Source organism: Delphinus delphis, chromosome 12 (assembly GCF_949987515.2).
Source record: "Delphinus delphis chromosome 12, mDelDel1.2, whole genome shotgun sequence".
NCBI classification, from domain to species: Eukaryota; Metazoa; Chordata; class Mammalia; order Artiodactyla; family Delphinidae; genus Delphinus; species Delphinus delphis.
The window spans coordinates 60,683,489-60,696,125 of record NC_082694.2 but is presented as its reverse complement, the minus strand read 5'-3'; the positions used below and the strand labels follow the sequence as shown (position 1 = coordinate 60,696,125).

At 43.7% G+C, this 12,637-nt stretch overlaps 1 protein-coding gene across 4 annotated transcripts in view; it reads left to right on the top strand.

Moving 5' to 3' along the window:
* The first annotated feature begins 745 nt into the window (after window positions 1-745).
* The window catches only part of QPCT (glutaminyl-peptide cyclotransferase), a 30,625-nt gene continuing 18,733 nt past the window's right edge, over window positions 746-12,637 (top strand). For all 4 annotated transcript variants that reach the window (XM_060026808.1, XM_060026807.1, XM_060026806.1 and 1 more), the window contains exons 1-2: window positions 746-938; window positions 9,089-9,235. In XM_060026808.1, the coding sequence (XP_059882791.1) occupies window positions 819-938; window positions 9,089-9,235 (267 nt within the window). In that variant the 5' untranslated portion in view covers window positions 746-818. The remainder of the gene's footprint in view (window positions 939-9,088; window positions 9,236-12,637) is intronic.

Below are 12,637 nucleotides of genomic sequence, written 5' to 3'. Positions count from 1 at the left end.
CCTAGCTGATCTCCCTGTGGCATGCGGTAACAGTGATCTTGGATGTTACAGAGTAAATACAGTTTTATTTAGCTTTTCCTTTGGGGGGCATGGATTCCACTGTGAACATTTTAGGTCTCATGTATATCAGACAGTTACTTCAACCATACTTCTCAGCTTGGGAGTATGATAGTCTGTCCCCTATAAGGCAAGGTAACTATCTGTGAGAAAAAAAGAGAAAAGATATGGTGGACTGTTATAAAGGAAATATTTTGAGGGTCCCAGTTCAGGCTTTGTTTGCTCATCTGTTAAATGGGATTAATACCTACCTCACATGGTTAGGAAGGGTAAATATGGGAACATAGGAAAAGCACCTAGGGCAGTGGCTGGTACAGAAGTATCCGGTAAATATCGATCCCTGGCCACCCCTTCTTAATGAGCCGTAGGAAAATAATTCTTAACCTCACAGGGTTTGATGAACCCTCCCTCCCCTTTCTATTCCCAGTCATGGCAGTGGAGATCATAAAAACGCTTCCTCCATGTCTCTTCCCTCCTTCCTTTCTTCCTCTCCTAGACAAGGAAGTGGCCGTCTCTGTTCCCATGGATTCGGAAGCTTGTGCCTCTCAGGACAGCCCAGACCCCGGGTTGCTAAGGTGGTGGGTGGTGGTGGAGAGCTGCGGCTTCGGCCTGCGCAGCGCAGTGGGGCGGCGACCGGGAGGCGATGGGGAGGCGGGCGCAGTCGACCCAAGGGTGGAGAAGGGGGAAGGCGAAGGACGCGCGTTCCCGGGCTCGTGACCGCCGGCGGCTCGGGGAACCGGCGCTCAGAGAGCCCAGGAGAGATGGCAGGCGGCGGGGACCTGCGCGTCATGGACACCCTCCGCCTGCTGCTGCTGGTGGCCGCCCTGCCCCTGGTGTCCCGGGGTGTCAGTCGGGGAGCGGCAGACTGGACCCAGGAGAAGGTGAGGGGCTGCTGCTGGGCGATTGTACCTGGGAGGCTCTTGCGGGTGCGGGGACTCAAGAGTCCCGTGACCCCCACCTAGGTAGGATGGGAGGCGGGGCAGAGCCGAAGTCCCCGGCCCCTGCGCCCCGAGGAGTCGGGGCTCTGCGTCCTCGCTGGCCGCGGGGATGCTTTGGAGATGCCACGGGAGCTGGGTGATGTCACCGGCCTCCGCTCGGCTGCGGTCGGATGCGGGTACTGATAGGCACAGGAAGTGTGACTTGCCTGCGGTGGCGGAGCCGGGAGGTGAGGGTGCATCGCCGCGCCGCCGCCCGCTCGGGACACGCGAGGCCAGCAGTCTCTGCGCTCCTGGCCGCCGGGGTGCTGGCCGCGTCTGGCGGTGTGCCCACCGCTCCCTCGCCGCGGCATCCAAGGAAGCCCTCCCGACGTTGAGGTCTCCATGCAGTCTCAGCACGGTCCTGTCACTGTCAGTCTGTTTTAGATTTTTAAGCGGATCAGCTCCGAACGAAGGAGCTTAGCTGGAGACATGCTTTACTTTAAATAAATATATATATATATATTTCTCAAAAGACAGTAAAATGCAATTGTCAGAGAAATGTATAGAGTTGGAGATTTCACATGAGGAACTTAGGATAAAAGTGATTGGCAAGTTCCCTTTGTGTGAAGTATATAGGTTCACAATTATTTCCCTTTCTTGTGTAACAGTTTTGAAATCCTGAAATTGCTAGGGACTTAAGCAAAGGTTAATGGTATTGGAGTAAATGGTATACTTTTAAAGATACTAAGAAAAGCAGCAATGTAAAGGGTATAAACTTTGACAGTGTTGTTGAACAGATCTTTTAAATGCTTACAGTCTGCCAGTATTGATTCGCAGCTTGGAAATCCAGGACGTAAGGTGAATGCATAGGCCCTCTCATGGTCCACATGCGTCTCCTGCCCAGCCACAGGCGATGTGTATGAATAGCCCACTTCAGCTCCCTGGATGACACTTACAGCTTCACCATTCAAGGGCCACAACATGCCCCACTTACACATGGACACCACTAGCCATAGGGAACCTGGGGAGGATGAGGGTAGTCAACCCAAGAATAACTTCATTATAAGAAAAGCTTCCTTTGCTGTGCAAAAGCTTTTAAGTTTAATTGGGTCCCATTTGTTTATTTTTGTTTTTATTTCCATCACTATGGAGAACAGTATGGAGGTTCCTTAAAAAGCTACAAATAGAACTACCATAAGACCCAGCAATCCCACTATTGGGCACATACCCTGAGAAAAACCGTAATTCAAAAAGGGACATGAACCACAATGTTCATTGCAGCACTGTTTACAATAGCCAGGACGTGAAAGCAACCTAAGTGTTCATCAATAGATGAATAGATAAAGAAGATGTGGCACATATATACAATGGAATATTACTCAGCCATAAAAAGGAACGAAACTGAGTTATTTGTAGTGAGGTGGATGGACCTAGAGTCTCATACAGAGTGAAGTAAGTCAAAGAGAAAAACAAATACTGTATGCTAATGCATATATATATGGATCTAAAAAAAAAAAAGGTACTGTTGAACCTAGTGGCAGGGCAGGAATAAAGACAGACGTAGAGAATGGACTTGAGGACATGGTGTGGGGGGGCGGAGGGGGGAAGCTGGGGCGAAGTGAGAGTAGCATCGACATATATACACTACCTAATGTAAAACAGTTAGCTAGTGGGAAGCAGCCGCATAGCACAGGGAGATCAGCTCCGTGCTTTGCGATGACCTAGAGGGGTGGGATAGGGAGGGTGGGAGGGAGGCTCAAGAGGGAGGGGATATGGGGACATATGTATGCATATGGCTGATTCACTTTGTTGTACAACAGAAACTAACACAGTATTTTGAAGCAATTGTACTACAATAAAGATCTATTAAAAAAATAAATCAGCAAAATCTTAGCAAAAAGAAAAAGAAAGAAAAGCTTCCCATGGGGATTCAGCACAGACTTAAATCTTCTCCTTCCTGACCAGAAATTGGGAAGGGGCATTAACTACCGAAATGTGGAGCCGCCAAATGTGTCTATGATACGTGGACATGAATGGAACTAAATGAGGTGGGGACTGTTTGAGGGACCTGCTCTGAAGGGATCATCTACAGGCAGGATGTATTTGTGGGTGGGAGAAGGTGCTGGATTCTTACAATGTTTTAAATGAATGAGACTAACTTTTGAGAAATGTCTTTTAAAGCATGCATCCCTTTTATATTTAAGAAACTTCTGATCGCTTTTCTGTTGGGAAATTGTTTCCTTTAAAGTGATGCAAGCTAAAGAAGCAAATGACAAAGTCAACCATGACAATTCCTGATTTCTGGTTCCCCCTGCCCTCCCTTACTCTCCAGGCTTTCATAAAGTCTTCCAGATGTCACGTACAGTTTGAAGCCTGGGAAATGAATTAATCCACACTAAAATACATGCCTTCCTGCTCTGAATGGCATTTAGCTATTTTAGTCACGTGGGGTGTGCCCTTGGCACACTGGTCTGCCGAAAGGTGAGGTGTGGTAAAGGAAGCATTGATTTTGAAATCCATTTTCTTTGCTTTGAAATAAAGGTGTGTCTCTAACAGTGGGATCTAATATGTAAGAACAGTTCAGCCCTAATTTTTGGTTGTGTTTAGAAGACCGTGATTTGCTTATTTGAAACTTGTAAACATTGTTTTCCAAAGAAGTAATATTATAAGTTGTTAGATTCACAGGTGGGCCCACAGGTATATATTTAGGGGCATTGGCATCTGGGTACCAGGATTCTATATATAAGCATCTGACTTGAATCTCACTGTGCCTCTGTGAGGAGGGTACGTTCATTCCCCAATTTACAGATGAGGAAACTTGACCACCATTACAGCAGCGAACTGAAGAGCCCTTATCTTTCTTTAGTGTAACTATCCCTTTATTATTGGATAGTTAGGTTGTTTCCAAACTTTATTGTAAAGCTGGGACCCAACATATTTTAATTGGTAGAATTTTCCTTTATTATTTGAGTCATATTGAGGGTGGAGGGACAGATTTTTTGAACAGAGGAACCTTGAACAGGAAAGTTGGCCTCACCTAAAAGTCTTCCTCCAGGGTAGTTCTGGAGGACAATTACTGCTCTCACAGCATTTCACATTCTTCTGCTTCTGGAGCCACATACATTCTAAAAAATCTTAGGGTTCCCCTCCTCCATGGTTCGAAAAGTTCTTAGCCATCTACCCCTCTACCCATCATGATTCTTATGAATCATGAAGCAGCAATGGAGACTCCAAGGAAGGGACAGGGGGCCAGTGGTAGCCTGGGTATTGGTGGCAGAGGGAGAAAGAAAATGTGCCATTTTTGAGCTTCTACCATCTGGCAGGTAAGTACTATGACATCCATTATACAGATAAGGAAATTTTTCCTAGCTAGTAAGTGAGGGAGCTGCGATTTGGCCCTAAATTGTTGTTTTCAAAGCCTGCACTACTTTGCTTTTAGATAGAGGGCTGCTAGCCTTTAAAGAAGACAGAACTTTATCTTATTCACTTCCCAACTGTTCCACAACTGTATTTGTAATATCAGTGGCATCTGACACAGAAAGAGTTCAGTAAATGCTGGCTGGGTTGAATTTGCCGTAGACACAGGTGTTAATCTGAGTGCTGTCTGGGAGACGCTCATATGGGATGGAAACTAGAATTGAATTGGCTATGCTTCTGTAATGTTCTCCCTTTAATTCAATGGTTTGGGACCTCAAATCCCTCTGCAAGCTGGGCCAGCTCTACAAATTATGTAATTAAACTCCTCTTTGGCCTGGCACCATGTGATTAGTCCAGAGGAGATGCTGTAGGATATCTGGGTCACACTTTTTTAGCTGAAAGATTCTTGTCACCCAGAGCAGACTTATTGTCCTTTCTGCCTGGATGAAAGACAAGGAAGGGGCTGTAATAGAGACTCATTCCTCTGAGAATGCCTGTCCCAATAGAAAATTGTCTACATGCCTTTTAACTGAAATAAACCTAGAATAATTGGGGGTTGGCATTTAACATTGGGCTCAACATAGTTTTGCCTCATTTGTTTACTCTCCTCACGCCCGGCCCACACTTTCTGTCCAGGTTTCCCCTCTTCCTCCTTCCTCTCAGCCCCACATAGATGTTTAGATTTATTGGATTCTGAGAGTCAGCCTCCACAAAAATAGAATGGATGCCCTTTAGTTTGGAAAAAGCGAATGCTTTTCCATTCAGGGCTTTAATAAATATCAATAGAAAGGCTTAAGTAATTAACTGAGTGTGACTGTTTCCCCTTCTCTGTCCATCACTGATTGGGAAGCTTCTAATCTCTGTGATTTCACAGGGGCATCTTTATTCCCAGGGAGGCAGGATGAAGGAGGGCACTTTACTGAAGTATGTTCATTAAGTGGGTGAGCCCAGGAGATTGAGGATCAACACAGGTCAGTGTCTGTACTCAGGAGCACCGATGGGCCTGTCTGCTGAGCTTACCCTTTATTCATCCATTAAGCATTTTTTGGTGCTATTTGTCAACTATGTTTCATCCACGATATCTGTTACAGGTAGAGATGCTGGAGGGGTATTTATTTTGTTCCCATTTCTTCTTAAATCTCTTAAGAACTCTTTCAAGCCTCCATAAATCACCTATTTATATATCTATCTTCTTCCTCCCCGTCCTTATTTCCCAACATCTCGGGGCTCACGGGAATTTCCTTGGCCTCCTGTTTGGCCCACCAGTTGTTGGACTGTACCCCGCAGGCCTGCAAGCCTTGTAGTTGCCTAGTTTCAAGGCCAGAGAAAGAGCCCGGTGACAGTGATAGAGACATCAATGATTTATCGGACAGGGGGATCTTACATGTCCAAAACAAAGGGTCCTGGAGTGACACTCCACCCCACTGGGCAGGTGGGCAGTGCGGCAGGGGGAGGTCATGGCAGCAATCTTTAATATAAATTGCCCATTTACACATCAGCTTGATTTCCTTTCACTGTGGACATGGAGTGAAGGACCACAGTGACCAGGTAGGTTCTGGGATGGAGTAATAGATAGTGCATAGAAAAGGAGCCCCTGGCCAAACAGCCTTTGACACAACGGTGCTTGATTGTCACAATGACTACTGGGCCAACTCAACCCTAAATCATCACGAGCATCGACTCTCAGAAATTCAAAAAGAACAAAGCCCACCAACATTGACCCACAGTACTTCCTGGCCCTTTGCAGCAGGCAGCCACTTGTCTTTCCTGACTTTATAATTTCTGTTCATTCAACTGATTTGGTATATATGATGGCAAACATGCCCATTTTACTTTATTATTATGTAAACATAATCTTAGTGAAGTTGAACTATTTTAGAAAAAGAGTTCATCTGTCGATTCCACATTTGATGTATTCATCCAGTATTTATTGAGTGTGCCACGTGAGCTGGGTACTGTGTGGTTCTGGGGAGAGAGTGGAAAGTAAGAGAGATAGTTCCTGTCCTCCTGGAGTTGACCTCTTGCATGAAATCAGACATTAAACAAGTAAACAGACAAGGCCTCTGGGCTACGACCTGAAATGAGCAGGAGTTAGCCAGGTGAAGAGGAAGGGGAAAGCCTTCAAGGTAGAAGGCACCACAATGCAAAGGCCCCAGGAGGCCTGAGCCTCACACTGCTTTGGGTCCTGGAAGGATGCCAGGTGACTGAAGCGTGGTGAACCGGAGTGGGGGCGGGGCGGGGTGGGGTGGGGGGTGAGTGGCCCTGCATGGGGCTTGTGAGGCAGCAGGAGCAACCGGAGGCTCTTGTTGGCCCGTGTTAAGTAATAATTAACCATGTAAGTTTCCAACTTCTTGCCTCCATTCTCTTTTCACTTCTCACATTTCTATTGTTGTCTTTTAGCTCCTTCTTCCTTCTCAAAGTGCTGTTTGAGAGTTAACAGGAGGACTTAGATCTGAGGTACCAAGGAGTTTAAAGGCTGCAGCAACAAATTTACTAAGGAAATATATTTTAAAATGTATTACCAGTAAATAAACACAAACCTTGAGATGTTCCAGATACAGCATCGATACATTGTGTTTAACAGTGGAAGTTCACAGACAGTGTAGGAAGGCAGAGGAGAACTAGCATGGGATGGGGAATCTACAGGGCCAGGATCCTTTCTCTCGAACTTACCTGTAACTCTCCTACAACCTTGGGAAAATCAGTTGGTTTCTCTGACTCAGTTTCCAGTGACAGAAAGCAAAGAGATTGGATGATAATCATCTCTCAGTGGCCTTTCCAGCTTGGAATTCTACCCTCTTAATGTTTGATAGATGGTAATAGAACTAATAAAACTTTCCAAATAGTTACTGAGGCAGTTTACATGTATTAGCTCAATTATAATTACCCTAGGAAGTAGGTGTTATTACCTCCCTTTTACAGATGAGAATGTTAAGCCTTAATAAGGTTAAGTAAACCTGGCCAGCTAGTAAGTGGTGGGGAGTTGAGTTGAGAGGCTGAGTTGAAGGGGGGCTGGCTGGACCCACAGCTCACGCTCTTTGCATGATAATACCTGAGAGTGACGCTGAAGCATAGCAAAGTGTAGATGGGTATAAGTAATTAGGCAACAAGCATTCTCTAATTCCACAGTGTCCCATGGAGTGAAGATAGCCATGTGATAACTTAGACATAGTCAATTTACACAGGTCTTGGAAAAAGCTGTAAAGTAGACAGGGCTCCCCTGAGCTCTGTTTTGCATTCCAAAGAATTTATGTTACCTTCAACATTCCTCTTAGGGAAGAAATCCTCTGATGAACGAATCACACTGATCCCTATGGGGAGGAGTAACACATTCCATCATTGAGTACCTGATAAACATGTAATGAATGGGGGCTTCCCTGGTGGCGCAGTGGTTGAGAATCCGCCTGCCGATGCAGGGGACACGGGTTCGTGCCCTGGACCCGGAAGATCCCACGTGTCGCGGAGCAGCTGGGCCCGTGAGCCATGCCCACTGGGCCTGAGCGTCCGGAGCCTGTGCTCCTTAGCGGAAGAGGCCACAGCAGTGAGAGGCCCGTGTACCACAAAAAAACCCAAAAAAAACAAACATGTAATGAATGAATGATTCATCATTACTCGTATCACATGTAAAGTCATATCCAAAATACAAATTTGAATGTTATGTTTGTTCAGCTGCTTAAATTAAGGTTCACTTAATTAATATATAAGTGTACCAAAGAGTGTGATCATTAATAGAATATTAAAATAGTTTTCACTGAAGGCAAAAGGTGTACTATTTAGTGGGTTATAGAATCATCAAGCTCTGGCTGAAAAGAATTGCAGCAATCATCTAGGTTAGTGCTATTCAATAGCAATATATAATGTGAAGCACATATATAATTTAAAATCTTCTAGTAGCTCTATTAAAAAAGTAAAAGGCGATAGGTGAAACCAATTTTAATACTATATTTTACTTAACTCAATATATCAAAAATTTTCATTTCAACGTGTAATCACTATAAAAATTATTAGCGAGATATTCTACATTTTTTTCGTGCTAGGTCTTTGAAATTCAATATGTGTATTACACACATTGACTGTCTACATTTCAAGAGCTTAATGGGCACATATGGCTTGCGGCTACCACATTGGACAGTGTAGATTTAGCTCAAATTCCTTTATTGGTATTTTGAGGGGAATGAGAATTTAAGGGACCTGCCCAAGGTCATCCAACCTATAAATGGCAGCCAGAAACTTTGAATCTAGTTTCTCTCACCCCAAGAATACACTTATTCTGTAACACCTCACTGGCTTTTATAAAGCAGTTATGCTAACAAATTATATTGTTTTTTGGCTGTAGTTTTTGAAATATTAAGTTTTCTTAAGACTAGGATATCAATTGTTATTTGTAAACCTTAGTTTTACAAAGCAATTGTACAAAAGTTATTAAAATTACACAGGCTATAAGTGTTAAATATTAATTCTCAGGTTCAAAGCATTATATTAATTCTGTTTTAAAAACAAGCCGCCAAAACAGTTTAAGTTCTAGATCTAAGAGGCCAATTTTAAAGTTGATTAGTTTAATTTACTTTGTATAACGTAAGAGCTATCCCTTTATTTTGAGGTTCAAAGCGAATATTTTACAATTGCAAGTGTCTCAGGATAAGTCTTAAACATATTATGAAATGATAGCCAGTTAAATAATTTTATTTGATCCTCAGAATTATCACCAACCAGCCCTTTTGAATGTATCATCTCTTCGACAAGTTGCAGAAGGCACCAGTATTTCTGAAATGTGGCAAAATGACTTACGACCATTGCTGATTGAGCGATATCCCGGATCCCCTGGAAGCTATGCTGCTCGCCAGGTGAGAAAACAGCACACAAACCTGAAGGCTGTCGAACACTTTGCTTTCACATGAGAGATAACATTATGCCTGAAGTGCCGAGTTGTCTGATATTCAGATCTGTCATCTCATCTTTTTCACTAAAATAAGCACCCAGAAAACCAAACAACTGAGAGCAAATATCTGTTCTGAATTAAAAGATGCATGTTAACCTAAATCAATTTATGTGTGAAATCTCTGTCTGGGGTGCAACATCAGATAGGGTACTAAGTGCTCAACTCTTGATCATTTCTATGACACAACCCCAGGTACCCAACCGAGTTTTCTTGGACCCTAAACACCCAATATCAACAGGCTTGGACATTTCTTTCTTAACGGCTCTGGGTCAAGAGTGAGTTACTGTCCTAACAAGCCTTTATTCCCCTTTGGGAAATTGTATTCTCCCAGGAGGGAGAGTCAAGATCAGTGATAAGCTACTCTGTCCAGTACAATGCTTCTCAGGCTTCTGACTCTGGCCCATGGTAAACAAATATATATATTTTACATTTTATACACACAAACATAGAGTTAACTGATACAAAAGTTTCATGAAAAATACTCCTATTACCTGCAATCTACCCTGATATTAATTCTATTTTACTATTTATTATTATGAGTTTTTAAAAGCCAGTCATGACCCACTAATCTGTTTTCAAGGCAGACTGATTTGCACACTGCAGTTTGAAAGGCACTGCTATAGAGGGTAGATTAAGCCATAAGGTGGGCTAGACCTGAATGTCTCTCTGTCTCCTTAGTGTCAATCCTCTTAAGCAATCTGAAACCCCAGCTCTGAATGACTATTTTTTCAAAGTAGCCCCATTTTAAGGGGCAGCTTGGGAAGGAATGGGGTGAGGCTGGCCTCTCATATCCTCCTCTGAGAGTAGTCCACCTGCCCTAACACTTCAGGCGAATACCTTGGCACTCCGCTGCTGTGACAGAGTGACACCTGCAAGGCCTGGCAGCACAGCTGGTGGGCTCTTCCTTTCTATCCAGTATTTGGCTTCTGCTTTTCAAGTTGAGCCCAGATGCCATTGTCTGTTGCCCCGTTAGCCTCTTGTCTTCTATCCAAACAGCTCTTGCTTCCCCTAAGGACTTAGGTGGCAGAGACCCAAAGAGCACCTTAGTTCTTTCTAAGCTCTAGGCAGAGTGAGGAATAATACTGATGATGGCTGATGTTCATCTGGCACTTTTTTCAGGTCAGCCACTTTACAGAGGTCTTTGCATGGATCGTCTCATTCCGTCCACACAGTAATTGTGGGTACAATTGTTCTCCCAGTGCTACAGATTTAAAAAGACCTGAGGGGGCTACTGTGGTGGCGCAGTGGTTAGGAATCCGCCCGCCAATGCAGGAGACATGGGTTCAAGCCCTGGTCTGGGAAGATCTCACATGCCACAGAGCAAATAAGCCCGTGTGCCACAACTACTGAGCCTGCGCTCTAGAGCCCGCGAGCCACAACTACTGAAGCCCGTGCACCTAGAGCCCGTGCTCCACAAGAGAAGCCACAACAATAAGCCTGCGCACCACAACGAAGAGTAGCCCCTGCTCGCCGCGAATAGAGAAAAACCTACATGCAGCAACGAACACCCAATGCAGCCAAAAATAAATAAAATTAAAAAAAAAAAAAAAAAGACCTGAGGCTTAAGTATGCAAATTAACTCGCTCAAGGTTGTACACGTAGCAGTGATGAGGCCAGAACCTGGACTGGTATCTGCTTGACCTCTCCATCCAATCCCTGGAGAGTGGTAGCAGGGAGAGACCAGCTCTGTGGTGTGTGCTTACAAATGTGTCCAGCTCTGTATCTTCTCAGGCCCGGGTCCGAGAGTGAGGTGCATACCACTCATTTCAGTGACCTCCCCTGGGCCTCGTCTCCCAAGCATTTTCTAAAAGAAGTTCAGGGCACTTACTGGGTCTTCCCCAAATCCTCAGTTCCTCATTAGAAAAAATCTAGGTCTGTAGCGCTCACTTATCTCCACTTTTTTCATTTCCCGGTACCATTTGCTCAGAAGGCCAAGTATATACCGAGAAGTGTATGTGCATACTTCAGACCTGAGGTTCCTTGCCTGTGACCTCTAGAAAGCCATGAAGACAACAAATATTGCTATTTGATCTTTAACATCAACAGAATAGATTTCACAAATAATACACATAGGTTCTGTCGTGGTTTAAAAAATTTATATTCATTTAAAAGTGTTACGGAATCCATAATAACATCTTCCATGTCATGTGGGGTGGAGGCAAGTGAGAAATTTATTGACGGTGCTTTGGAATGTGCTGGGAATAGCTGCTGGGCTACCTGCACATGGGCTGGCTGACAAAGTAGTAGTCCTAACAGGATGGTTGTGTTAGAAATCCCACTTAAGAGATTTGATTTTATAATTTTGGGGAAAGAAAATTACCATCAGTTTTAGGAGAGCTGTCCCCTAAGCTGTGGAAGATAAATGGTTCCCTCTTTTGAAGATGACGTAGATGACACTGAGTTATTATGAGGGAACTACACTGAATGGCTTTAATTTGACTAGGATCAGTACCTTTTACTCTGAACTACATTTTGACAAGAATGGTGGAAAATTATTTTTTTCTCCTAAGGCATTTTTGAGCACTAGATCAGATGTTTTATAATTCATAGAGTTTCAGGGTTATAATTAAAGAAGACTCTAAAATCTAAAAAAAGTGTGGACTTGATATAAAATTGGTTAGTGATTTAACTTTTATCAGTTATCAATAAAGATGTGCATTGCTATGAATTCCCTTTCAGAAGATAATATGGGAACAATATCCCATAGTCTGCATTTTTATTGTCTCCGATCAATGGGCCTAAAGCTGCCTGTTGGATTTTTAGAATATTTTTATTAGAGAAGATACTTTATTTGTAAATTTAATACTTTGACAGTATTAATTTTTAGAGGATTTCAGTGATTTCTAGCTGAGAGAGGAATAAAAAATAAATTTAAAAAATCAGGGTGGTAAAGTCTCACTAAGGAGCAAGCCAGAAACTTTGTCTAAAAGAGGCAACCTAGAAACTTGGTGGTTAAAATCCCCTGTGTATGTCCAGTGCATCCGAGTAGCTAAAGCTGGGCTTCTTCGTTGAAAGGTATGTGTATCCCTGAATGGAGGGCTCTGGGTGGAGGGCCTTCAGCTTGGAGCCTGAGAGACTAATATATGGTCCACCCAAGAGGGAGGAGGACCCTGAAGTCCCCAGTGGCAGGGTTCAGCATCCAGACAGTGGTCTGTTTGCAGACTTATTGCAAATATCACAGGATCTGCTTCCTCCAAACAAATCTGCTCTACTAATGACAGTGTTTCTCAGAACTTGGAAATGAGAATGTAAGTTTAATTAATTTGACCCAGGATCATTCACCAGTGTTAACCTAAAATCCCCTGGG